At 39.6% G+C, this 27,835-nt stretch overlaps 2 protein-coding genes across 2 annotated transcripts in view; one reads left to right on the plus strand and one right to left on the minus strand.

The window, feature by feature from the left end:
- Positions 1 to 3,896: 3,896 nt before the first annotated feature.
- The window catches only part of ldlrap1a (low density lipoprotein receptor adaptor protein 1a), an 84,846-nt gene continuing 60,907 nt past the window's right edge, over positions 3,897 to 27,835 (minus strand). The window contains exon 8 of the mRNA XM_055225146.1: positions 3,897 to 3,999. Coding sequence (XP_055081121.1) covers positions 3,919 to 3,999 — 81 coding nt within the window. The 3' untranslated portion in view covers positions 3,897 to 3,918. The remainder of the gene's footprint in view (positions 4,000 to 27,835) is intronic.
- The window catches only part of fndc5b (fibronectin type III domain containing 5b), a 28,978-nt gene continuing 12,713 nt past the window's right edge, over positions 11,571 to 27,835 (plus strand). Inside the window, exons 1-4 of the mRNA XM_055225345.1 lie at positions 11,571 to 11,667; positions 18,245 to 18,363; positions 22,608 to 22,806; positions 24,359 to 24,372. Of these exons, the coding sequence (XP_055081320.1) occupies positions 11,571 to 11,667; positions 18,245 to 18,363; positions 22,608 to 22,806; positions 24,359 to 24,372 (429 nt within the window). The remainder of the gene's footprint in view (positions 11,668 to 18,244; positions 18,364 to 22,607; positions 22,807 to 24,358; positions 24,373 to 27,835) is intronic.

The following is a 27,835-nucleotide window of genomic DNA, read 5'->3' on the forward strand; positions in this document are numbered from 1 at the left end:
AGTTGGTGTTCAGGCGGTGTTCAGTTGGTGTTCAGGCGGTGTTCAGTGCGTGTTCAGGCCATGTTCAGTGCGTGTTCAGTTTGCGTTAAGACTGTGCTGTGTTCTGTTCATGTTAAGGCTGTGCTGTGTTCAGTGCGTGTTCAGTGTGTGTTCAGGCTGTGTTCAGTGCGTGTTCAGTGTGCGTGTTCACGGCGCTGGAGCACACAGCCTGTAGTGGCTCATGTATTTTTGATTATTTTGCATATTTTTATCCTGTTCTCACTCTGTGTCTTATGTAACACACACGTCAGGCCTGTGATGTAATTCAACAGAAAAACTATTTAGAATTTTCGGTTCATAAATTGTTGAATGTTTCCGGGGACAGGGAGCTCGTTTTGTGTGCGCTGTATTTGTTTTCTTGTTTGTTTACGATGTGACTGGAAAGAACGAGAGATTATGTCCACGTTCTAGAATCTGACGTCTAAGTGTACGGGAAGTTCACTGTTTTTTGAAGGAAATAATATGTCCTGCGTCCTGATTGGCTGTTGGACTGTAGACCATTGTGTCGTGCGTCCTGATTGGCTGTTGGACTGTAGACCATTGTGTCGTGCGTCCTGATTGGCTGTTGGACTGTAGACCATTGTGTCGTGCGTCCTGATTGGCTGTTGGACTGTAGACCATTGTCCATCAGTCTCCTCCGTGCCGTGTCTCCTGTCCAGTACAGAATGTGTTCAGACAAATTTACATAAACGTTGGATCTCAGTGTGACTCTGAAGTGCTGTACGTTTGCAATTTGTTTTCTCCCCGACAAAACCCACAATGTCGATGAAACGTTCTGCACCGACAAAGACGCCTACGAAGGTTTGAACTTTGAGAGAGTTTAAACGAGAGAGAAATGTGAGAAAATGTTAACGCCTGTGTGAGAAAAGTGTATAAAGTGTGTGGTGAGGGGTTTTACAGACAAAAACAGAGAGAATAATGTAAAAAATAAAGCTGATACTTCGCAGATTTCTCATATTGCGGGTTATTTATAGAACATACCACTTCTTTATACAGTCTGTGGTTGAGCTTTACCACTAATGACATCAGTCTCATCTTTGTGGTTGAATAATGGATCCTTTCTGGAAAAAAAAAAAAGTTATTCATTTTTCGTGAGAAGACATTGATCAGTCCGTAGAGATGACGCAGATACATCACAGCATTCAGATTTTTTAGAACGAGTAGCATTATTGAACGTTCTGAGGGTCAAAGGTCAGCTCTGAGATTTTTGTCCTGTAAAAGATAAAAACACTAAATCCAAAATGTGACAGAGCCGCTACATAAAAGTCCACAAATCTGCTAAATATTTCATTTGTGCCATAGACTGTATATATAAACGGACATAGATGCTAACCTGCTAGCCGCTGCTCCTCGACCCTGGCTCCAATTCACTTTATATTGAAAAACTGTGTCCCCTCTCTCTGTACCTGCGTCTGTCAGACTCATTTTGGTCTTAAATGTTTCGTATTAACCCTCTACATTATTCTGGGGTTCCCTTTTATTGATTTATTTATTTTGAGTTTATTTTATTTTTTATTTAATTAATTTTTTTGGAGATTTTGAGTTTATTATTTTTTTTTTTTGTTATTTTTAGTTTTTCTATTTTTTTTTTTTTTGTGATTTTAAGTTTATTTATTTATTTTTTATTATTTTGACCTTTTTTGTTATTTATTTTTAGTTATTTTAATTTAATTTAATTTTTTTGTTATTTTGGGTTTATTTATTTTTTGTTATTTGGAGTTGTATTATTATTATTATTTTATTTGATTTTTTTTTTCATTATTAACAGACAAATCAGGCGCGTTCTTTCCCCAAGGTCGCTCCTTTTAGCGTTAGCAACAGGTTTGACTGACAGTGGGCGGGAAGGGGCGTTACCTTCGACAATCTCGCTCCTGATTGGCTCTTTGGTTGCTATGATACTCGTGGTCAAGGTCCAAATATGGAATTCTGCTCTAAATTCGCCGCTGCACCTGCTCCGGCCTCGATGAGCTTCGTTTGGAGCTGAACGTGACGTCACACTCACTCAGTCACTTCTTTACACAGACTGGAGTTTGTACCTGACATTTAAAACGACAAAATGACGACATTTAAAACGACAAAATGACGTCAACAGAATAAAAGCAGTGCAGAGTGAAACCACACGCTGATACAGACAGAACCTCCTTAAAGAACATGAGTCTGTGCGGTTTGGTTCACTGTTGTGTCCTTTATCTCCCTCATATCATTAGCTAACAGGCTAACAGGCTAACAGGCTAACAGGCTAGCTAACCTCTACACAGTCAAAACAACAATGAGAAACTATTTTCAGTTTACATTTTGTCATATAAAGTTATTTGAGCTAAAGAAAATAGCCTCCGGGACAAAAATGAGGCAGAAAAAAAGCTAAAAAACATATTTAGTGTCGTTCTGCTCAGAGTTGTGCCTCAGTGCATAAATCTGTAAATGTGAATCTAACCACAGATATGAGCTAAAAACAACAGATAAGTTCATTTATTTATCTGTATCCACCATATTTGTTTTAAGCGTTGTATAAATGACAAAGATTACGTCAAATCTGAGTTATAACTTCAAGTATATATTTGACGAAGCCGAGGCAGTGATTCCAAACTGCAGCGTTAGTTCGGTGATGAAATGGTTTTGCAATTTGTGTCTCTCAAATTGAACGTGTCAAATGTTTAGAGTCGGAAGAACAAGCGGAGATCTGAGACGCCACTGAAGACGTCACCACAAACGAGACGGACGGAGACCAAAACCAGCGACTTTAAACAAACCGTTCTAAAGTTAAAGATCCTGTATTTGTTTCATTCACATGTTTGAGTCGCACTTCATTATTAGTCTGTAACATCTTCAAAGCTTCAAAATGCGACGTTCCACCTTGTGATGTCATCAAGTGGTAGTTTTTTCAAGTTAACAACACTCCTTTTACCTTTAGTTCAGTCAAGAATGTGCAATTCCAGAGCTGAAATGATCCAAATGATTCTATAAATGAAGGTGTGTGGAGTTTAAAAACACAGTGGAGCACTTCCTGTATCACCACATGATGACATCACAAGGTGGAACAGAGTGTTTTTTGTTTGTTTTTTTTCAGTTTGAGCGAAGAACTCAGTCTAAATCTGCAGGTTTGTGTGTTAAACATGTGTGAATGAAACAAAAACACAACTCCAGGTCTGTTTTTGTGATGTAATATGGAGCTTTAACATTGCCCGCGGTTTTGCTAACGTGTTTCTCTGTTGTTTTAGATGCTTAAATGTTCTTGTATGAAACGATGGCGTGTCGCAAACATGTCCACCTCTCCGCACACCGCCCTCCTCTGGTCTGTGTATACGACCATCGCGTTGTACAGTCTGCACACGCTCAGGTCTACAGCGTGAGCTTCAGAATAATTTGGAACATCATAAAACCTCATGAAATTGCAAACCTGCATAAAGTGAAACCACAAACTGCATAAAGAAGTGGACTGAGTGAGTGTGAGCTGTTCCAGCATTGCAGCCACGAGTATCATAGCAACCAAAGAACCAATCCAGAGCGAGGATGTTGAAGGTAACGCCCCTTCCCGCCCGCATCATTGGTTTAGCAGGGAGCGGGCGCTTAACAACGCTGTCAATCAAACCTGTTGCTAACGCTAACAGGAGCGACCTCGGGGAAAGAAGGACCTGATTTGTCTGTTATTAATGTTCATATCTTGATTTACAGACACAATAGTGAAATAAAAACCCCAGGATCATGTAGAGGGTTAATACGAACATTTAAGACCAGAATGAGTCTGAAGCAGCAGAGACAGAGAGAGGACAGTTTAAAAAAAATTAAATTAAATTAACTCAAAATAACAAAAAAAAAACAACTCTCAAAATAACAAAAAAACTTAAAAAACTATCCATCCATCCATCCATTTTCTTCCTCTTATCCGGGGCCGGGTCGCGGGGGCAGCAGTCTAAGCAGGGACTCCCAGACTTCCCTCACCCCAGACACGTCCTCCAGCTCCTCCGGTGGGACCCCAAGGCGTTCCCAGGCCAGAGAGACATAGTCCCTCCAGCGTGTCCTGGGTCTTCCCCGAGGCCTCCTCCCGGTGGGACATGCCCAGAACACCTCCCTAGGGAGGCGTCCAGGAGGCATCCTGAGCAGATGCTCGAGCCACCTCAGCTGGTTCCTCTCAACGTGTAGGATCAGCGGCTCTACTCCAAGCTCTATCTAAATTAAAAAAAAAAAACCTCAAAATAACAAAAAATAAATATATAATAATAAAATAAAAATAAAAAAACTAAATAAATTCAAAATAACTTAAAAAAAACCAAACAAACATCAAAATAGCTCAAAAAAAATTAATGACGAGTCTGACAGCAGCAGGTACAGAGAGAGGAGAGAGGTTTTCAATAGAAAGTGAATTGAACCGATGGAGCAGGAAGTTCGCCCATGATCACTTCCTGTTTGTATCGCAGCAGCTAGCACGTTAGCCACGTCCATTTATATAAACAGTCTGTGGTTCTATTGGTCGGCTCCTGGTCTGTTTTGGAGACTGGCTCTGGTGAGTTGCTGCTGTTTTGCTCTTGTTTTGACGCAGATTATGGCCGACAGCCCTCGTGTTCAGAAAATAAACCACCAGAAGAACTTCACCGTGTTTCCTCAAACCAGAACACTACAGTATATTTATTAAAGGAGCCATATTTCCTCATTGTTTCCTCATCACAAACAGACCTGGAGCTGTGTTTTGTTTCATTCACACATGTTTAAGACACAAACCCTGAAGATTTAGGCTTTTCTCAAACTGAAAACACTCCGTTCCACCTTGTGATGTCATCATGTGGTGATACAGGAAGTGCTCCACTGTGTTTTTAAACTCCACACACCTTCATTTCTAGAATCATTTGGATCATTTCAGCGAATCTGGAATTGCCACTTATCTCGACTGAACTAAAGGTAAAAGGAGCTGTTAAACTACCACTTGATGACATCACAAGGTGGAACGTTGCATTTTGAGCTTTGTAGATGTAACGGATTAATAATAAAGTGTGACTCAATCATGTGTGAATGAAACAAAACACAACTCCAGGTCTGTTTTTGATGCGCTAACAGCATTAGAACATGGATTAAAGCTCGTATGAGTCAATTTGGCGTAACCACGAACTTTAAATAGGCGGAGTAAGAAAACGCAGTGCAGAAACTGAAAAGGGAACGTCCGCGCGTCTGTACGAATGAGCATCAGCCATAATGATCCGTACAAACTCCCTTCACCCAATATCATGCACATGGAGTCCGTCTAATTCTGCAGTTTGTGCCTGAAGCTCAATGTGTTTATGTGGAAATGTAAAATTAAAAAGTCGGTCTGTATATAAAGGCATTTGGACACACACACGTTTAACTGGAATCGACACTGACCCATATATTATTGTGCAATTTAAATTTTACATGATCAGATTTTAAATTGGTCCAGCTGCATTAACATTTGAAAAAAAAGGCGGAAACGTGAACTTAATAAACCAACACGAGGAACCCACGTGGAGATCTGAACTACAGGGTTTTTGCCGCTTTTATCACACAAACAAAACTAAAGACGTATAAATCCAGCTTTTTCAGTCTTATAAGTATCTGCTGATATCGACCGATACCAGAGCAGAGACTGAAAACAGCGTTTATTTCATTTAAACCAAAATAAAATAAGATAAAACTAGTCCAAATGTTTTATGTCGCTGTTATTTATCTCAAGTACAAGAACAAGAACAGATTTTTGACATAAACGTTCAAACATTGTGACATTTTCTGGGCCGACTACCATCTGTAAAGTCTTATTACACATTATTATTACATCTTATTACATATATATATCTGTCCAACCAGGATATCGACTCAACCGATATTTGGAAGCCGATATCTGATCCAGCAAACGTTTCAGTTTTATTGCCGATATCTGTTACTCGTATGAGATCTGTGCATCACTAAATACAACTGTTTGCTGTTTGTTTAGACTTAGACGTATTTGCAGTGTTTGTGATGATCTTATTGTGAACGTTCAAACAGCGACTGTGATTAGATTTCGATTAGATTTTAATTAGATTTTGATTTTATTTTGATTTGATTTCGATTTGATTTCGATTTGATTTCGATTTGATTTTGATTTGATTTCGGTTTGATTTCAGTTTGATTTCGATTTGATTTCGATTTGATTTCAATTTGATTTCGGTTTGATTTCGACTTGTTTTCGATTTGATTTCGATTTGATTTTGATTTGATTTCGATTTGATTTCGGTTTGATTTCGATTTGATTTCGATTTGATTTCAATTTGATTTCGATCGTTGTCGCTCTGTATTCAAGAGGCAGGTTTATAGCGACGCCCCGTATGAGCCGACCTCACTGCAGCGGGACGGGGGAAAGACTTAAACCCCGTCATAAAACCTCCGTTACGTCGCGGTCGTGTCGTAAACAGCGGGATGACAGACGCGTCGTGAGCCCCTCCCCCTTCTCTGTGATAACGAGGGTCATGTGACTCACCCCCCGCTCCAGACATCAGACACTTCACCTCCTGTTTGTGTAAAAACTGTGATTGTGAGACTACATTTTAGCTTCGACACTTGGGCTGAACAAGTTTAGAATAAATGTCCAATTGTGATTTTTTTTTTTTTTTTTTTTTTTTTTGACTTGCAAATATTTTAACAATCAGAATTCTGTTCATTGTGTCATATTTTTTTAAAGAGATTCTTGTACAGGTTGATATTAATATTGCGTTGCCCTTAAAGAAAACCTGCTGAGCTTGTGTCTCTATGGTTCTCATCTCTGTGGATCATTTTGTTATAATTTACACTTTTTAAATCACAATATTTTGGCTTGATGAAAACTTATCTTTAAAAAACATCAGAATTATGTAACAGTCTGCTCCTCTTTCACACTGCCCTTTTTATTCTGCTCTTTTCACCTTATTTTGCCCTTTTTGCTCTGCCCGTTTTATTACAAGTGATGGGTTTGAAACTCATCACAGTTTCTCTATGAAAAAGTAGTTTCCCCATCACTGTCTGTTAGAAGAAAACAGCTCTGTGTGTTTATCTATAAGAGACGACGTCACAAACTGCTGTTAATCATTGACACCAGAACATTTCATACCAGATCACATGATTCATAACAACTAGAACTCGCTTAAAAGCTCTGAAAAGTCTGTTTTGCAGAATAGGTCTGATTTAAGTAAAGTCTCGTGATTTATGGTTAATTCCGTCTGTCAATCATTCGGCGTGACGCAGGACGACAGGAAAAGTGTTTTTGTATCAAGCAAATGTGTCACTGAAACAGCACATTTGTTTTTTATTCTGTATTTACACTAGATTCACGCTGTATTCACCTTGTTTTCATGCTGTATTCACGTTGTATTCACGTTGTATTCATGTTGTATTCATGTTGTATTCACGTTAGTTAGTTACTTTATTGTCCCCGAGGGGAAATTTGTCTTCACAGTCAAAACACACAGAGAAAAACGCCATACATACATACATACATACATACATACATACATACATACATACATACATACATACATACATACATACATACATACACACATACACACATACACACATACACACATACATACATACATACATACATACATACATACATACAAACAATGCCACACAAACACATCACATATATTGGACAAACACAAAGGCAGGTAATTGACATTGTAAAAGTGCATAATGATAATTAGAGTTCCGTAGTCTATAAATTGTTCAAGTTAATAATGGCTGTGGGTATGAGACTATTTTTGAAGCGTGCTTTGTTACATCTGAGAGTCCTGTATCGTCGTCCTGAAGGCAGTAGAGTAAAGTACCGGTGCAGTAGAGTGAAGTACCGGTGCAGTAGAGTGAAGTACCGGTGCAGTAGAGTAAAGTACCGGTGCAGTAGAGTAAAGTACCGGTGCAGTAGAGTAAAGTACCGGTGCAGTAGAGTAAAGTACCGGTGCAGTAGAGTAAAGTACCGGTGCAGTAGAGTAAAATACCGGTGCAGTAGAGTAAAGTACCGGTGCAGTAGAGTAAAGTACCGGTGCAGTAGAGTGAAGTACCGGTGCAGTAGAGTAAAGTACCGGTGCAGTAGAGTAAAGTACCGGTGCAGTAGAGTGAAGTACCGGTGCAGTAGAGTAAAGTACCGGTGCAGTAGAGTAAAGTACCGGTGCAGTAGAGTAAAGTACCGGTGCAGTAGAGTAAAGTACCGGTGCAGTAGAGTAAAGTACCGGTGCAGTGGGTGAGTGTGGTCCTGTGTTATTGTCTGTGCTATACGAGTGATGGCTTTAGAGTTTAACTGTGACACTGGGAGGAGGGAGACCAATGATTTTTGCTGCTAGGTGGGTTATTTTTGTAAATGAATTACGGTTTTTAACTGTGAGCTTGGTAAGAAAACACGGTGGACAGTACAGTAGGACAGGTTGGACGATGCTGGTGGACAGAATAAGCAGTAGATGTGGTGAAACATGGAGTCCTTTTAACTTATGGACAACAGAAAGTCTTTGATTGCATCTTTTTGAAATGTCCAGAGTGTGAAAGTCAAAAGTCAGTTTATGATCAATTGTGAGTCCAAGATATTTGAAATGTTCAACAGTGTCTATTGTGATATTGTTAATACTGGTAGGGTCAAATATTCCAGGGCCAAAGGTAATTTCTTGTGTTTTCTTGAGGTTGAGTTGAAGATGATTTTCTGTACACCATGTGGTGAAGTGTGATACAGAGTTGTATTCACATTGTATTCATGCTGTATTCACGCTGTATTTACACTGTTCACTCTTCTTCATACAGTCAATGGAGACTCGAGATGACACCGTTTGCTGAGGAAAAAAAACAATATATAAAACTTCGTCCTTTTTATCTGCTAAATGTGATCATTCCGATGGTGATTTTGGATCATTTTGAGAAAACGACATCAGAATATAATTTGGGGTGACTCCTCATTACTATTGTACCTTTGATTAATTTCGTGTGGCTGTTTGAAGAGGACAAAGGAGGAGGTATTCAGGCCACGTACCTGCTGACGGATTCTCGCTCCCTTTCACGCTGGTGGAGTGTGAGTACTCAATAGAGCTGACTGGATTAGAATTGAGCAGTTTTCTTCAAGTAATGCAATTATGGGAGTTCAAACAAGTCTACAGCCGATCGCACAGTATCTGCTCTATGTACAAATCACATTATCAAAAAGTGACCAAAGATGAGCCCAAAAGGAGCCAGACGGAGCTATAATGTCCAGAAGATTTCAAAATAGTTGTTTGGAAAGTATTAAAACATAAATGAATTCAAGTTTATTTTTACAGCACATTTAAAATATCTCCAGCTGATGAAAGAAAATGAAATGCCAGGGAGAAGAGATGGGTCTTCAGTCTAGAGTTAAACTGTAACTGGGAAATTTTAAGTTATTTTTTGGCTTTATGAAAAGATTTGAGCTGTAGGAGGTTGAATAAATAATTTGTCTGACTCATTACAAACACAAACCACTAAAGTATTTCATTCTGCTGTTTATTTATTGCAGCCTGTGATTTTTTTTTTAGCAGTGTTTTACATTTAGAATCGTTTTTGAGGTTTAAATCTGTGGCATAAATTTGTTTCAGTGTAATCATTTATCGTTTATTTTCACAGCAAGATATTTCAGTTCTAAATGTGTTACTGCGGCAGAAAAAGTGACGTCCTCGTTCCAGTTGATTTCCTGTCAGTAAACTCAACATCACCTGTATCTGTGACTGTAACTGTCCTGGTGTTTGGGTTACTCCTTTGTCTGTTATTTTTGGCCGCCGCGCACTTGAAAAATAGTTTAAACTTGTGAAAAAAAAGCACAGAACACAGACATGAGGAGAATCAGATGAGATTTTAAGTCTCTGAGCACAATGACTGCAGCAAAGAGACCGTACACTGCAAGCTGTGTCTGCTCTAAAGTGTTCCAAACAGATCTCTGCGCTTCTAGTTTAGATACAAGTCCAAACTGTGTTATTATTATTTGTGAAATGGTTCAAATAAATGCTGTTACTGCGCAGATGTCTGGAGATAAATGACACAGGAAGTAGAGTCGCTATCAGATTAAATAAAGTTGCAATGGATGAGAATCGTGCAGTTTAATTTTACAACTTTACAGAGCTGAGTCATAAAGTCGTCATTAAATTATTTTTGCCATTTCCTGAGTTTGTATCTTCCGCCTGTGTCCGTCACTACGTCTGACACTCGGTTTTATTGGCTGTTGCCGTGGTGATGTTTTGTGGTTTTGATATAACGGAGCAGGTCAGAGTCGCTTGGATGAAATGGGTCTGAATCGTACTGCAAGTCGATGTTTTGGAGCGGCCATCACAAAACACTGATCTCAGCTGAAAATGTGTGAATAAACCTGAAAAGGCAGGTGTGGTGCAAATAGGCCACAAACTTGGCTCAGTTACACCAGTTCTGTCATGAGGAATGGTACAAAATTTCTGTTAACTGTTGTGAGAAGATTGTGGAAGGAAATGTTACGACCCAGCTCAGTTAGGGAAAGAGGAAGTAACAAAACAAGATGGAAAATTGTAAAACTAAAGTTATATAGGTAGGTTAAAGTAAAAAAGAGAGTAGTTTTCAATGTGTAACTTACAAAAAGAAAAGTACAGAAATTAGAATAACACAAAACAAACCAGTGTCAGAACTAACTGAAGATCTACGAGTGTCTCAATTACAAAGTTAAAGTTACAAGAATCATACAGACACAGAACAAAAGTGACATGTTCCTGACAGAACCCAGCCCAGGAGCCAATCAGGTGCCAGCTCGCAAACAATGCACCAATCACAGGAGAGGTCTGTCATTTCTAACCCATAGTGATGTAGGAGGAGCTGAGGCCATTTATATGAAGTGTATATGTGTGTGTCATGAAAATTGTCTAAAAAAAAAACATCTGATATTATTCTGGCATTTAGCAAAAAGAAATAATTTTGTTAATCCTAATTGACCTAAAACAGGAAAGGTTGAGTCTGATTTCATGTCAGACAGTGAGTAAAAAAGCAAAGCAAGTTTATTTGTATAGCACAATTTGTACACAAAGTGCTTTACAGAATAAGAAAGACATTAAAATCACACAATCAAAACATAAATAATCACAAATAATCATCATAAAATTACCATTAAAAGAGCAGAGTGCAGAATAAAAACCTTTCAAGCAGATGGATTTTTATATAGCACTTGTCCTGTAGCTGAGGGAGGTTTCCAGCTTCCTGTAATAGAACCGATAAGACGAATGCCCCTCTTCAGCTCTCACCTGCCTCGCCCTTGTATTAAAATGCATTTACAATTACCCTTGACTTGGGGTCTTAATATACGACCTCTGTAAGTGCTAAATTATACAACATAATACTGTGAACGTCAAGGTTCTAAGTCTGATGTTACCGACTCATCGCAAACGCATCTTTTCCTCTACATCCACCTACACAAATGAAACTCAAACACAATTACAGAGTATTAACATCACAGCTGCTGCTCGTGAGGCATCCATCACCCAAACGTCTCTCTGCTTTTATTACCGAGCGGGTTGTTACTGTAAAAAGGAAAAAAAAAACAGAGAGAGAGAAACCTCAGGAGTCTAATGAGGAGTGCGGGGGCGACGGAGGGAAACGCGGAGAAGAGGTATGTGCAGCTTACAAAGAGCAAGACAGTGACAGATGAGAAGAAGGGGCTGCTGGGTAATTAAAGCTGGTATTAATGAAAGGAGCGCTGTGTTGTGGGCAGAGGAGACAAGAGGAGAAGGCTCAGGGCAAAAGGGTTTGTAGAGGAACACGTCCAGGCTGGAGGCGAGGGGGGGAATCTGACCGTGTATCTGCGTTATGTAAACTTACACAAATCACAGTTTCAGTTTCAATTTGAGTTGGCGCAGTGACTTTAAATCTCGCACCTGCCGTTAAGAAAATGTGGGATTCTTGGGTTTATCAGTTCATCTTTTCGTTTTGTCAAGTGCTGATTTTAAAATGAGCTCTCGGCCCCATTTTATAATAACTACAGCCTATTTAGCCTTAATAAAGCATGAACAAACACTTAAGTAATTATGATTCATGCTTAATAACGACTTAATTATGACCTTAATTAACACTTAATTGGCCTGTGTTGTATATAGTTATTCATAGTTTTAGTTACTCCTTAAATATTCACTTACAGATACACACAAATGGTTAGTTAAGTATCAACTCAAACACTTTTTAATGATTAGTAAACTATGAGATAATGATTTACTAATGATAATTGAGGCCTGTAGTGACTTTACTGTCCTGCCTCCTGTATGGGGCTTATTCTGCATTTGACTGATTCTGGGGCGGGACGACCTTATTGATTTTTACCTTTACATAATGTACATTTTTAAAGCATTAATACACTCTTCCATTATTTATTTTTAAGAGGAATTACCCTCCCTGAATCTTTCTTTCTGGGTCTACTGCGTACTCGAGCTCACTATGTCTGGTAAGTTTAGGAACTTTATCATTACATCTTGATCCTCCCACATGAGCAGAGTCGAGCTGATGTCACGCAGACACATGCAGCTGGAAACTTGACTCTTTTCTGTCCCGTGCGTTTGACCCGTGCATTTGTCCCAGTCACCACAGTGTGCAGTGGTAATGGGTCCAACGGTTCAATTCAGTTTTATACTTGGGCTGCAGTTCTACACTCCAGCCTCTTAAAGGTGCTTTTTAGTCTACAATTTATTACATAATTTAATATATTGTGAAATTATTTAATACATTTGTTGGCCTTAAAAAAAAATAAAAAACTCTTACTGGTTCATATGGGTTTGGAAAAGTTAGTAAAAACAATATTTAATCAGGAATTGGAAATAAATTGTGCTAAAGTGTTTGAATTTGGACTAATTTGCTTTTTATAAATGTATTTATGTGTTTTAAGTTTATCAGTTGACCCAAAAGCATCATTAACAAACCAAAGAAAACTGAAGAAGTGAAAATGTTGGAGACGAAAGTGAAAAACCTTCAAAATGAGAAAATGAAGGAGTTGAAGAACGATTACTTTTTATTTACCTTGGCCCCAGATCCATGAGCCACAATCAGGTTTCTGATGAAGAAAATGACACTTATGACACAGAAGTAGAAAGTTTCAACACAACATCATCAAAAAATGAAACTGAGAATTAATCAGCTGAAGAAACAAGAAGAGAAAAGACAAGTCACTGTCACTGAAAGTTGGAGGAGGAACCAATTGTGAAATAAATATAACTATATATACAACACAGGCCAATTCATTGCTAATCACGTGTTAATTTAGGTCATAATTAAGTAGTTATTAAACATGAATCATTATTGTTTGTTCATTATTATTTAAGTCTTTGTTCATGCTTCATTAAGGCTAAATAGGCTTTAGTTTTTATAAAGTGTTGCCCAGTTTTCTAACGTGGAAGTCAGTGAACTTGTTTCTTTTATTAAGTCGTTTTAGATGAATATTGTGATTTAAGATGTGTAAATTATGACATAATGATCCACGAGTGTCATAGATTATAACTATAGAGCGACAGAAGCACAGTGAGGCTGATTTAATACAGTTGGACCTGGAGAATGTCTAAATAACTCTGGCATTCGAGGTGCGGCTGTCGGTCTGTGCCAAAGGCCGATTAGAACATCATAAAACACTCAGAGACGAGGCGCTGAAGTGTCTCACCCAATGAAAATGTGATAGTTGGAGCTGAGATCTGGATCATTTGTCTTTTGGTGTTAAGGCAGTCACTCCATCAAAACCACAAAACCAGTGTCTCACGAGACAATGAAAAGAGCAGCCAAAAAACATCAACAAAACAATGAAAAGAGCAGCCAAAAAGCATCAACAAAACAATGAAAAGAGCAGCCAAAAACGTCAACAAAACAATGAAAAGAGCAGCCAAAAACGTCAACAAAACAATGAAAAGAGCAGCTAAAAAACACAAAAAACAGTGAAAAGAGCAGCCAAAAAACATCAACAAAACAATAAAAAGACCAGCCATTAACATCAACAAAACAATGAAAAGAGCAGCCAAAAAAAATCAACAAAACAATGAAAAGAGCAGCCAAAAAACATCAACAAAAAAATGAAAAGAGCAGCCAAAAAACACAAAAAAAACAATGAAAGACCAGCCAAAAAACATCAACAAAACAATGAAAAGACCAGCCATTAACATCAACAAAACAATGAAAAGAGCAGCCAAAAAACATCAACAAAAAAATGAAAAGAGCAGCCAAAAAACATCAACAAAACAATGAAAAGAGCAGCCAAAAAACATCAACAAAACAATGAAAAGAGCAGCCAAAAAACACCAAGAAACAATAAAAAGAGCAGCTAAAAAACGCCCACAAAACAATGAAAAGAGCAGCCAAAAAACATCAACAAAACAATGAAAAGACCAGCCAAAAAACATCAACAAAACAATGAAAAGACCAGCCAAAAAACATCAACAAAACAATGAAAAGACCAGCCAAAAAACATCAACAAAACAATGAAAAGACCAGCCAAAAAACATCAACAAAACAATGAAAAGACCAGCCAAAAAACACCAACAAAACAATGAAAAGAGCAGCCAAAAAACATCAAGAAACAATGAAAAGATCAGCCAAAAAACATCAACAAAACAATGAAAAGAGCAGCCAAAAAACACCAACAAAACAATGAAAAGATCAGCCAAAAAACACCAAAAAAAACAATGAAAACAGCAGTTAAAAAACACCAACAAAACAATGGAAAGAGCAGCCAAAAAACACCAAAAAAAAACAATGAAAACAGCAGTCAAAAAACACCAACAAAACAATGAAAAGAGCAGCCAAAAAACATCAACAAAACAATGAAAAGAGCAGCCAAAAAAACACCAACAAAACAATGAAAAGAGCAGCCAAAAAACACCAACAAAACAATGAAAAGAGCAGCCAAAAAAACACCAACAAAACAATGAAAAGAGCAGCCAAAAAACATCAACAAAACAAAGAAAAGAGCAGCCAAAAAACATCAACAAAACAAAGAAAAGAGCAGCCAAAAAACACCAAGAAACAATGAAAAGAGCAGCCAAAAAACATCAACAAAACAATGGAAAGAGCAGCCAAAAAACATCAACAAAACAATGAAAAGAGCAGCCAAAAACACCGAGAAACAATGAAAAGAGCAGCCAAAAAACATCAACAAAACAATGAAAAGAGCAGCCAAAAAACATCAACAAAACAATGAAAAGAGCAGCCAAAAAACATCAACAAAACAATGAAAAGAGCAGCCAAAAAACACCAACAAAACAATGAAAAGAGCAGCCAAAAAACACCAACAAAACAATGAAAAGAGCAACCAAAAAACATCAACAAAACAATGAAAAGAGCAGCCAAAAAACATCAACAAAACAATGAAAAGAGCAGCCAAAAACACCAACAAAACAATGAAAAGAGCAGCCAAAAACACCAACAAAACAATGAAAAGAGCAGCCAAAAAACATCAAGAAACAATGAAAAGATCAGCCAAAAAACATCAACAAAACAATGAAAAGAGCAGCCAAAAAACACCAACAAAACAATGAAAAGATCAGCCAAAAAACACCAAAAAAAACAATGAAAACAGCAGTTAAAAAACACCAACAAAACAATGGAAAGAGCAGCCAAAAAACACCAAAAAAAAACAATGAAAACAGCAGTCAAAAAACACCAACAAAACAATGAAAAGAGCAGCCAAAAAACATCAACAAAACAATGAAAAGAGCAGCCAAAAAAACACCAACAAAACAATGAAAAGAGCAGCCAAAAAACACCAACAAAACAATGAAAAGAGCAGCCAAAAAAACACCAACAAAACAATGAAAAGAGCAGCCAAAAAACATCAACAAAACAAAGAAAAGAGCAGCCAAAAAACATCAACAAAACAAAGAAAAGAGCAGCCAAAAAACACCAAGAAACAATGAAAAGAGCAGCCAAAAAACATCAACAAAACAATGGAAAGAGCAGCCAAAAAACATCAACAAAACAATGAAAAGAGCAGCCAAAAACACCGAGAAACAATGAAAAGAGCAGCCAAAAAACATCAACAAAACAATGAAAAGAGCAGCCAAAAAACATCAACAAAACAATGAAAAGAGCAGCCAAAAAACATCAACAAAACAATGAAAAGAGCAGCCAAAAAACACCAACAAAACAATGAAAAGAGCAGCCAAAAAACACCAACAAAACAATGAAAAGAGCAACCAAAAAACATCAACAAAACAATGAAAAGAGCAGCCAAAAAACATCAACAAAACAATGAAAAGAGCAGCCAAAAACACCAACAAAACAATGAAAAGAGCAGCCAAAAAACATCGACAAAACAATGAAAAGAGCAGCTAAAAAACATCGACAAAACAATGAAAAGAGCAGCCAAAAAACATCAACAAAACAATGAAAAGACCAGCCAAAAAACATCAACAAAACAATGAAAAGACCAGCCAAAAAACATCAACAAAACAATGAAAAGACCAGCCAAAAAACATCAACAAAACAATGAAAAGACCAGCCAAAAAACATCAACAAAACAATGAAAAGAGCAGCCAAAAACACCAACAAAACAATGAAAAGAGCAGCCAAAAAACATCGACAAAACAATGAAAAGAGCAGCTAAAAAACATCGACAAAACAATGAAAAGAGCAGCCAAAAAACATCAACAAAACAATGAAAAGAGCAGCCAAAAAACATCGACAAAACAATGAAAAGAGCAGCCAAAAAACACCAACAAAACAATGAAAAGAGCAGCCAAAAAACACCAAGAAACAATGAAAAGAGCAGCCAAAAAACACCAAGAAACAATGAAAAGAGCAGCCAAAAAACACCAACAAAACAATGAAAAGAGCAGCCAAAAAACATCAACAAAACAATGAAAAGACCAGCCAAAAACATCAACAAAACAATGAAAAGAGCAGCCAAAAAACACCAAAAAACAATGAAAAGAGCAGCTAAAAACATCAACAAAACAATGAAAAGAGCAACCAAAAACAACAAAACAATGAAAGACCAGCTAAAAACACCAACAAAACAATGAAAAGAGCAGCCAAAAAAACATCAACAAAACACAATTATAATGATGTTTTAGTCTAAATACTGTTCACTTTGACAGGACTTACTACAGTGAAAATAATGATGTTTGAAATGCAGACAAACATAAACAAAGGCAAAGACGCTTGAGGTAATTAAGTAAAAAGTTCTTTGCTGACGCTGTGCAGCTGATGTCGTTCTCTGGGGGTGAAGCTAACTTGAAGTGCTAACTTGTCTGTAGCTGTGTTATTCAAGTTACACTTTAATCTGACGTTTTGTTTCAACACAATCTGACCATAACGAGCTGATTTATCTGACCCACAACACATGAGCTGATTTGTGCTGTTTAACAAGTCCCTCTCAAATAACATTAGAGTCACAAGGTAGCATTAGCATTAGCATTAGCATTAGCCTCACTCTCACCTTTTTGTGTAAAATCAAACTCTTGAACAGGACCATGACCTCAGACTGATCACAGGCTCCTGAACATTTGCTGTTAGAATCCATTTTGTATTGTGTTTGCTAACGTGTGTGTTGCGTCTCCATGGTAACTGCTGAACATTCCACCATAGAGACACATGTACAGCGTGACGTCAGTGCAAAGTATCAGCTCGTTAAATGGGATGAGCCAAAGTGTTTCGACACTAGTGGAGTCGTAGTTCTTCTTGACTTTTGACATTTTTTCTTGGTTTTTGTCCTTGAAGAAAACTAAGAAAACCGTCTGAAACACTCGCTCCTCCTGTGTTTGTAAAATCATCACACGTCAGACTTTTAATCTTGTCTCAGTTTCAGTCCAAATACATGTCGTGTGTGGTCTGTGACTGAACCTGTTTCTCAGTTTTGGTCCTGTTTGGACCAGCAGGGGTCAAGATGGCTGCTCTCAAAGGGCCAGATGTAAAATAAATCTAACTATTTTTTAAACTTGTGAATAAACTGTTTTTGTATTTATTTCTTATTCAAGTTACAAATATTGCATATACTTTTGTCTAGATGTAAAAATATGGCTGTGTACCTCCTCATAAAATGACTTTTTAAGACCATCATATCTTTTAATTTACCCTGAGGGCCACAGAAAATGATGTGGAGGGCCACTTTTGGTACAGGGGCCTTGAGTTTGACACGTGTGTGTCTACAGCATGATCGTATTAGTCTGTGTGTGTGTGTATGTGCGTCTATGCGTCTGTGTGTGTGTGGGGGTGTACGTGTGTGTGTATATGTGTGTGTGTGTGTGTGTTCTAACACATCCTCGTGTGTGTGTGTTAGAGACGCTGCTGTCTGCGCCCCTGAACGTGACCATCAGGGAGATCGAGGTCAACTCGGCGGTGGTCACATGGGAGATCCTGGAGGGCGACCCGGTCATCGGATTCGCCATAACACAACAGGTGAGAGGGCGACAGGTGAGAGGGCAACAGGTGAGAGGGCGACAGGTGAGAGGGCAACAGGTGAGAGGGCAACAGGTGAGAGGGCAACAGGTGAGAGGGCGACAGGTGAGAGGGCGACAGGTGAGAGGGCAACAGGTGAAGGTCCTGTATCACATAAAACTGACTCTTGCAGCTTTAATCCATGTTCTAACGCTGTTTCCTCCTCAAAAACAGACCTGGAGTTGTGTTTTGTTTCATTCACACATGTTTGAGTCACACTTTATTATTAGTCTGTAACATCTACAAAGCTCAAAATGCGACGTTCCACCTTGTGATGTCATCAAGTGGTAGTTTTAAAGTTAACTCCTCCTTTTACCTTTAGTTCAGTCGAGATAAGAGACGACTCCAGAGCTGAAATGATCCAAATGATTCTATAAATGAAGGTGTGTGGAGTTTAAAAACACTTCCTGTATCACCACATGATGACATCACAAGGTGGAACAGAGCGTTTTCTGCATCTAAATCTGCAGGTCTGTGTGTTAAACATGTGTGAATGATACAAAACACAACTCCAGGTCTGTTTATGACGAGGAAACGACTCCAGCGATAAAAATCAGACATGGGACGAGAGAAACACAAGAATTTACACAAAACAAAATGTAAAACAAACAGGACAAATGTAACAGTTCAGTTCACAATTTTGGTCACACAAATTCTGATTTCCATTTCAGATTTTGTGAAACTGCTGGCGGTTCATAGACGTATAGATGTAACTCAAGATCATCAGGAGCTTTTCCCATCGTAAATAGACATTCAAATATGACACAAAACAATGAAACGTTTTGAAAAAGATTTTAAAAGAACACAAAGAGTAACACCACGAGCACTGGAAGGAACATGCAGTACTTTTCTGCAGGAGTGTGAGGCTGTGTGCCCCTCTGTGCTGCTCTGAACTTGACTGAATGAGGACAGTTTGAACAGATCCTTTGCCCCAGAAAAACTGAGACTTCATAGAAGCAAATAAAAATACAGTATTTACACCTTTAATGAATATTATTAAAGGTCCTGTATTACACAAGACTCCTCCAAAACAGACCTGGAGTTGTGTTTTGTTTCATTCACGTGTTTGAGTCGCACTTCATCATTAGTCTGTTACATCTACAAAGCTCAAAATGTGACGTTCCACCTTGTGATGTCATCAAGTGGGAGTTTTCACGTTTACAGTTTCTCCTTTTACCTTTAGTTCAGTAGTAGATTTGCAATTACCAGATGCTGAAATGATCCAAATGATTCTATAAATGAAGGTGTGTGGAGTTTAAAAACACAGCGGAGCACTTCCTGTATCACCACATGATGACATCACAAGGTGGAACAGAGTGTTTTCAGTTTGAGAGAAGAACTCAGCCTAAATCTGCAGGTTTGTTTGTTAAACATAAACAAAACACAACTCCATGTCTGTTTGTGATGATGAAACGACATTCGAACCTTTAACATTGGGATATTAATGAAGTAGTGATTAAGCTTGAACCTTAATAAACGATCTGTTCATTACTTATTCAGTCTTTGTTCATGCTTTATTACACTTTATTAAATGAAGCAGTAGACATTATGAAGTGTTTTCAAAGATGCTTATTTCATTATATCCTAATAAGTCTCATTTGCAAAGCGTTTGAATTGTGTCTGACAGAATCCGGCTGTTTCCAAACAGAGGGACAGTCGCTCCAACGTTTTCTCTGTAATGTCATGTCTATGAGGTTTTTGCGGTGGGTCAGGGGTCAGGGGTCAGAGGTTAGGAGGTTAGGGTCAGACAGTGACAGGCAGCTGCAGGTCAGTGACAACATTTTACACACTTTATAAATGTGAGAAAACTTCACCTGAGGACACGTCTGTGTTTACACGTCTGTGTGTTAATGCTAATGCTAATGCTAATGCTAATGCCACCTTTTATTAAAATTTAACATGACAACAAAACTAAATTTGTTGTAAAGACAATGTAATTATTTTTGGAAATAGATTATTTCAGTCAGTGATGTTATTTAAATATTTATTAGGCTCTGAAATTAGCATTAGCATTAGCATTAACACACAGACCTCTGTGTAAACACAGACGTGTCCTCAGGTGAAGTTTTCTTCACATTTATAAAGTGTTTAACGTGTCAGTGACATCCAGCTGCAGCTCCCTGTCACTGTCTGACCCTAACCCCCTAACCTCTGACCCCTGACCCCTAACCCAGCTGCAGCTCCCGGTCACTGTCTGATCTGTACAAACCTCATAGACGTTTAATTACAGAGGAATCGCTCGAGCGTCTGTGTCAGTTGTCGATAAGTGAAGTTTTCCTGTGGCTGAGCTCAGACTGTGGCGTCGTCTTCAGCCTCGTTTGCTCTTTGCTTTTTTAATCATTATTTTTTTCCCCAAGTTCAAAAATTGCCTTAACCAGTAATTAAATCTGAAATTGTGTCAGACTTTCCACACTAATTACATAAAACCTGTGTGGCTGTCGGTGTGAGTTCCGTCCTGTGCTTTTCAAACACACTGTGGCTTTAACAGTAAATAACACTGGCCCTGGAGGATCTGCGGCTCCTATTGACCCGAGGCTCCAGGAACAATGGAGGTTTTGGCTGCAGTGTCTCTGCACAGACTCTGAACCTCTGACTCTAAACCTCCTGCTGCATAATTAAACCATGAGAAAAACTCACAGCTCAGGGAACTTTTACTCAAGCACTAAAACAAAGGAGTTTGTCTTAGATTGTACAGGAGGAGGAAGGAGGGAGGAGAGGAGAGGAGAGGAGAGGGAGAAGGAAAGAAGGAGGGAGGAGGGGATTCCTTTAGTGGAGATTTGCATCTCTTTAAGTGAACACTTTATTTGCACCAGGAGCTTCAGGGAGTGAGGTTTCGTCTGCAGGATTCATGAAATTATGTCGAACGCATTAACGCAGAAGTTGGAATAATAAGAAAAATATAATTTATTCAACATTATTTCCGGTTCTATGAATAGAACAAAACTCATAAAGGATCAAAATCAAACACAGATTTTACTGGAGACACTTGAAACACTGATTTATTCTGAGTTACAAAAACATTGGACATGGTGGCCATGTTGTTATAATTTGGTGTTTTGATGATTGTCCAATCAGAAACCAGAATGAGCGTCACATGACTCATTTGTCTTGCCAGTTTAATACTGAAATCCAGTTATTTTGAACCTAAAATGTTCTGAACAGTCACTAAACCCTTGCACCTGCAGCCTCAGGACTCAGAGCTAGTGCAGCCTCTGCAGCTCTGAGTGAATCTGGACACAGGCCTGTCCATAAACTGAGAATGAGAAAAACATCGATTTTGATTATAGTTTTAAAACTTTAATATCACAGGCCACATATAGTTCCTTTAAGGCACTTCTTTAAAAGTGTTTTTTTTCTCACATGATGATCATATTTACAGACTGAGGCGAGGGTGAGATTCCTAATATCGGTTCAGTCGACGTCCTGTGGGACTGATCAGACACTTTACAGGTCGGACTCATTCCACAGAACAACATAAACAGACTAAGCTCCAGGGTCAGTTTAATATTATTTTATTTTTGTTTAAATGAAATGCTGTTTCTCTGCTCTGTATCGGTCGGTATCAGCAGATCGTCAAAGCTGTAGTATCGAAATCGGTATCAGAACTGAAAAGCTGGATCAGTGTGTCCTCACACAGTTAAAGTGAACTATTACAGACTCCAGGTCAAGTGGAGGTAAATAAACAGATCTGACTCTTCACTGCCCTGAGCAGATTAATCAAAGGAGCACTTGTTTTATGCATCAGTGTGACCCTGACCTGTGACTCCTGTGACTCCTAAAAACAAACTCCCCCTCAGAACAGTTAAAGTGCCTCTGACAGACTGAACTACTCATTTAAATAAATTTAACTGTTTAAGTATTTGAAAAATGTGTTTCTTGTGTAAATTAAACCATATTCTCCCAGTGTGATGTCATCAGTGTGATGTCATCAGTGTGGGATTTTTTACACATTTTCAATAATTTTTTCATCTTTTCTTCACAAACTGGTTCTTTATTTGTGTAAAACCATAATGTATATGTACAACAGGTTTTATCCACCAGATTAAGGAGAAATTCATAAAAAATCATAAAAACCTGACACATGTACTTGAATCTTCATGTCTGTCCTCCTGAGCTCATGAGGGCGCCGTTGGCCTCGTCTCTTCTCCTCCTGAGCTCATGAGGGCGCCGTTGGCCTCTCCCTGTTTAAGTCTGTGTTTGTGCAGAAGAAGGATGTGCGGATGCTGCGTCTGATCCAGGAGGTGAACACCACGACTCGCTCGTGCGCTCTGTGGGACCTGGACGAGGACACAGAGTACATCGTCCACGTCCAGAGCATCAGTATGGGAGGCAGCAGCCCGCCCAGTGAACCTGTGCTGTTCAGGACGCCCAAGGAGTCAGAGAAGCTGGCGTCACAGAGTCCAGGTGAGGGACGACAACGCAACTCCAGTTTTAAATCAGACGTGTTCTACAAACTGCACTTTTCAAATCTTTAACCGTGTTCTGGTCGTTTCTTCTCGTTGAGCGTCTGGAGTTTTATTTGGACTGATTCATGTTTGAGTTTAATCTTTAATCCACTATTTTCAAGACGCCATTTTGTCGATCTGCCCCAGTTTAACCTCCAATGATACACGCCCACTGTGACACGCCCACTGTGACACGCCCACTGGGACACGCCCACTGGGACACGCCCACTGGGACACGCCCACTGTGCTTTGTTGTGATGATGTTTACGTTTTAGATGAATATTGTGATTTCAAATGTGTAAATTATGACAGAATGATCCACAGAGACACAAACTCAACATAAAGTCCAATACCAAAGATGAAAGAAACTGGCACTGGAATATCCTGCAGGAAATGAAAAGTGCACTGACCTAAAGTGTGAGGACACAGATGTGGTGATGGTCAAGACGCACATAATCCCACAAACAAACCTCATCTCGTCTTATCCATAAATATAAAAGACTGAGGCTCAAAAATGACCACAAACCCTCACACACCTGCCATTAAATATACAGAGAGACCAGGGCTGTGTGAGCAGACAGACAGGTGTGGGGGTAGACAGAGGGACAGACAGACAAGCAGACAGACAAGCAGGTAGATGTGCAGGCAGATGAGCAGACAGACGAGCAGACATACGTTCGAGCAGATGGGCAGGCAGACGAGCAGACAGACGGGCAGTGGAGCAGAGACAGTAACAGTGTCATGGCTGATTAATCTGAGCCTAAAAAGAGGAGCAGAGGAGAACGCCACACAGATCTAATCAAACAGGATGAATGTTCAAATAAAACAACCTCACGGAGAACGTCAACCGAGTCAGGGCCACTCCGCCTCACACACGGAGCGTTTACGTGTGTGTGAATGTCCCGGGTGTGAGCCGTATCCCGGGTGTGAGCCGTACATCCCTCATGTCCCTGTGTACGTGAGGAGTCACAGCATCCTGGATATTTAGCAGAATATTTAGACCCCTCCCACCGGCGCGCCCATGCTCACTTCCTGTTTGTAACGCGGCGGTAGCGGGTTAGCTTTGTCCGTTTAAAAATACAGTCTGTGGTATAAACCCTGTGTTCTCAGTTTTTTGTCGGTCCGTTGTTAGCGCCTCGTCCTGTCGCTTTATTTCTGTTTCAAGTTCAGTCCTACTTTTCTGGCTCCTCCCTCTCGTCTCGTGGCTTGGACAGGTCGACCAATCAATGCAGCAAAAAAAGTGATTTGAAGGATTTTTTTTTTTTTTTTGTCCGCTTATAGGGGCTGTTTGCTTGTGTGGAAGAAGTGCGCCGCTCCACAGATCTGATAGTTGAAATCTCACCAACTTATTGTAATAGCCCCATTATTATTGATTTGCTTTTCGCTAAATTCGCCTGAAGAACCCCCATGTCGGCCATTTTGTTTTGTTTTTAAACGAGCGCTGATTGGACATTTCAGAGCCTCTGATCTAGTTTGGCAAATCCAGACTGACTCCTTTTTTTTTTTTTTAGACAGATTGATGTCAGTCTGGTCCCCACGTCCTCCGTCGTGATTCAAACCCGGTCAAACGTGATCGTCCAATCAGATTCAAGTTTTTTTTTTTTTCGATTTTAGTAACGCTGGAGCTCATTGTTCACTCATCATTTACAAACAAAATCACGTTTCGAGTTTGGACTTTGCTCATAGATTCCGCAGAAATCGTCCATGTTTTTCTGTGATGTATTTCCTGAATGGACCGTGCGTGTCTCTGATTGGCTAATCCACCTGTCAATCAAACAGACAGATTCTCTCATGTTCGTAAAGTCTGGAGTAAATGACATTTTCTGGATCTCAGGCGACCTCTGATCAAGAATCTACTGCGACTGACGGAGACGTTAAAACCCCGTCCATTAGCTGCCCCGGAAACGTCTATTTTTACCGTCCAGATTTGCACGTTCTCCCTGCGTCACTCGCTGAAAGCTCCATTAGGGTTTATTCTGTTATTGAGGTGTTTAACAAGTTTCTCATTTGGATTCATTAGCGGCGATTAGCGTCTGCATTTCCTCTCATTTAGAATCTGTTTATCCATGACAGAAACTTTGTGAGCACGACCCGGACTATGACTCATACAGAGCTACAGCTACGGGTGGAGACGGCCCTCCCCCCACCCTGCTCCAAAACACCACCTTTTTAATGCACTGCTTCAAAACACCACCTTTAACAAAACAACAAAATGATCTTTAAATGCACTTTTCACATCCTGCTCCAAAACTCCACCTTTTAACAAAACTCCACCTTTAAATTCTCTGATCCAAAACTCCACCTTTTTAATGCTCTGACCCAAAACACCACCTTTTAACAAAACACCACCTTTAAATGAACTCTTCACACCCCGTTCCTATGACTCAGACTGTTCTACAGCTGTACAGGTGGAGACGACCCTCCCCACCCTGCGCCACAACACCACCTTTCAACAAAACACCACCTTTTAACTGTACTGCTCGAAACAAACACCACCTTTAAACAAAACACCACCTTTTAAATGCACTTTTCACACCTTGCTCCAAAACACCACCTTTTCCATGTTCCAAAACACCACCTTTTAAATGTGCTGCTGCAGGAGGAGGGTCTGAGCACAGGGGGCGCTCTGGGACACTTCTCCGTTTGTTTGTTTCTGTTTCATTGTTGATTTTCTAACTTTCTGTCAAATCATTTTCACATTTGGCTCTAAAAGGCGACGCTGCTGCTCTGATTTTGGGCACGACAAAAATAAATCGAATTAAATCGAATCCAAAATGTCGACTCCAAACTCGACTCCGCCCCCTTGTGCAAAATAGTTTCTATTTTGAGCCGCTCGTCCGTCACTAACGCTGATGGATTCTGCAAAATTATAATGTAATTCCAATAAACCCGCGCGTCTCGGCCTTTTGATCAACTCGTACGAGAACACACACCCCGACTCCGCGGCGGGGGCAGGACACGCTCGCCATTAGGATGCGCGGGGAGTGATTGCGACCGGCCCTCTCAGTATGCAAAGTGAAACCGCCGTGCCGTGAATCTTAAACGTGTTCTACGCTCGGCAAACCCACAAAGAAGAACACACTCGGATTAGACTCACAAAACACGGGATGTGGGACCGAGCTTTACTATATCCACCTGCTCAGTGTGTGAAAGGTGGAGCAATGTGTGTGTGTGAGGCTCGACATTTACACAAACACACGCAAACACACACACATACACGCAAGCACACACACACACACACGGGTTAATACGAACATTTAAGACCAAAATGACGAGAGAGGGGACAGGTTTATAAAAAAATCCATCAAAATAATAATAATAAAATAATTTAAAAGAATTAATTAATTAAAAAAATCTAAATAATACAAAATAAATAAACTAAAAAAAAAATTAAAAAAAATTAAATAATAATAAATAAATAAATAAATAAATAAAATAAACTCAAAAGAAAAAAAAGAAGAACCCCATAGCCCGTCTCCGCCCATCACTCACCTTCTCTGCCGCTGAAACTCTCATCCACGCGTTCATTACATCCAGAATCGACTACTGCAATAGCATCTTCTACGGTACACCACCCAAAACCCTCAACAGACTACAGTACATTCAGAACTCCGCCGTCCGGCTCCTCACCCACACCCGCTCACATGAACACATCACTCCTGTCCTCCACAAGCTCCACTGGCTCCCCGTCCCTCAGCGCATCCACTTCAAAATCCTTCTTATCACATTCAAAGCTCTCCACAACCTGGCCCCTCCTCACAGACCTGCTCCACCTCCACACTCCATCTCGCTCCCTCCGCTCCTCCAGCTCCAACCTCCTGTCCCTGCCCTGTAGGACCAAGCTCCGAACCTGGGGGGACAGAGCCGTCTCCATCGCTGCCCCCACCCTCTGGAACTCACTACCTAAACCCCTCCGTGACCTCTGACCTCCCCACCTTCAAGAAAGAACTCAAAACTCACCTGTTCAAAATCGCTTTTAATGCTTGATTTTATGTTGTAAATTTTTGTGATATTTTATTATTGTATCTACTGTGAAGCGACTTTGAGTGTCCTGAAAAGCGCTATATAAATTTTTTTTATTATTATTATTATTATTATAGGATCATGTAGAGGGTTAATATGAACATTTAAGACCAAAATGATGAGTCTGAAGCAGCAGATTGAGGAGTCAGGATCAAAAAAGTCGCTTCTATAACTAATTAAACAAACTGATGACATATTTAAGTGTTTCTTTTCCCACAGATGAATCCTGCTGTTGTGTTGTTGTGCTGCTCTCTCTGACTCTGACGTTATTCCACTGAGATGATTTGTGCTGTTCAACAAGTCTCTCCCAAATTATTTGATCCAATTCACATTTATTTCTACAGCAAATTTCAAACCACTTCAGCCGAGCCTAAGAGCCTCACATAAACGTCAACGCAAAACAAATACACACATAACTTTACATCACAGTCACACACTAGTGTTAGCCAACAGGTTTTTATTAGCCACTCATCTGAGATTTAAACAGGACCATGAACGATGAACGCTCGGACCACAGACTCCTGAAAATCTGTTTAAATCTATTCTGTATTTTTACTTTAAACTTAACACACACACACACACACTCCCATAAGTCGTTCTTGTCTCCTCTTCAGACCTGACGTGTTCACCTCATTTCGCCTCAAGTCAAAACGTCTCATGTCTTTTATTATTTGCATCGTCTCTAAAATCACAATTAAAAAAACCAAAAACAACTCACCAGGCTAATGTGTGCATCGCGTCACCATGGTAACTAACTCCTGAACATCCCTCCATAGACACACACGCCCCCCCCCCCCCCCCCCCCCACGGCGATGTCACTGTATCAGAATATGGCACTTGAAAACGTGTCACCGCGGCGTCCGAGTCTCTGGAGGCTTTTTACCGCGTCGGCCACGTTAAAGCTGCTGTAGGAGATAACGTTAGCGCGAGCAGAGCGGAAAGACAAAGGGAGCTACAGTGCGCTA

The sequence above is a fragment of the Periophthalmus magnuspinnatus genome, chromosome 11 (genome assembly GCF_009829125.3).
Source record: "Periophthalmus magnuspinnatus isolate fPerMag1 chromosome 11, fPerMag1.2.pri, whole genome shotgun sequence".
In the NCBI taxonomy this organism is placed as follows: domain Eukaryota; kingdom Metazoa; phylum Chordata; class Actinopteri; order Gobiiformes; family Gobiidae; genus Periophthalmus; species Periophthalmus magnuspinnatus.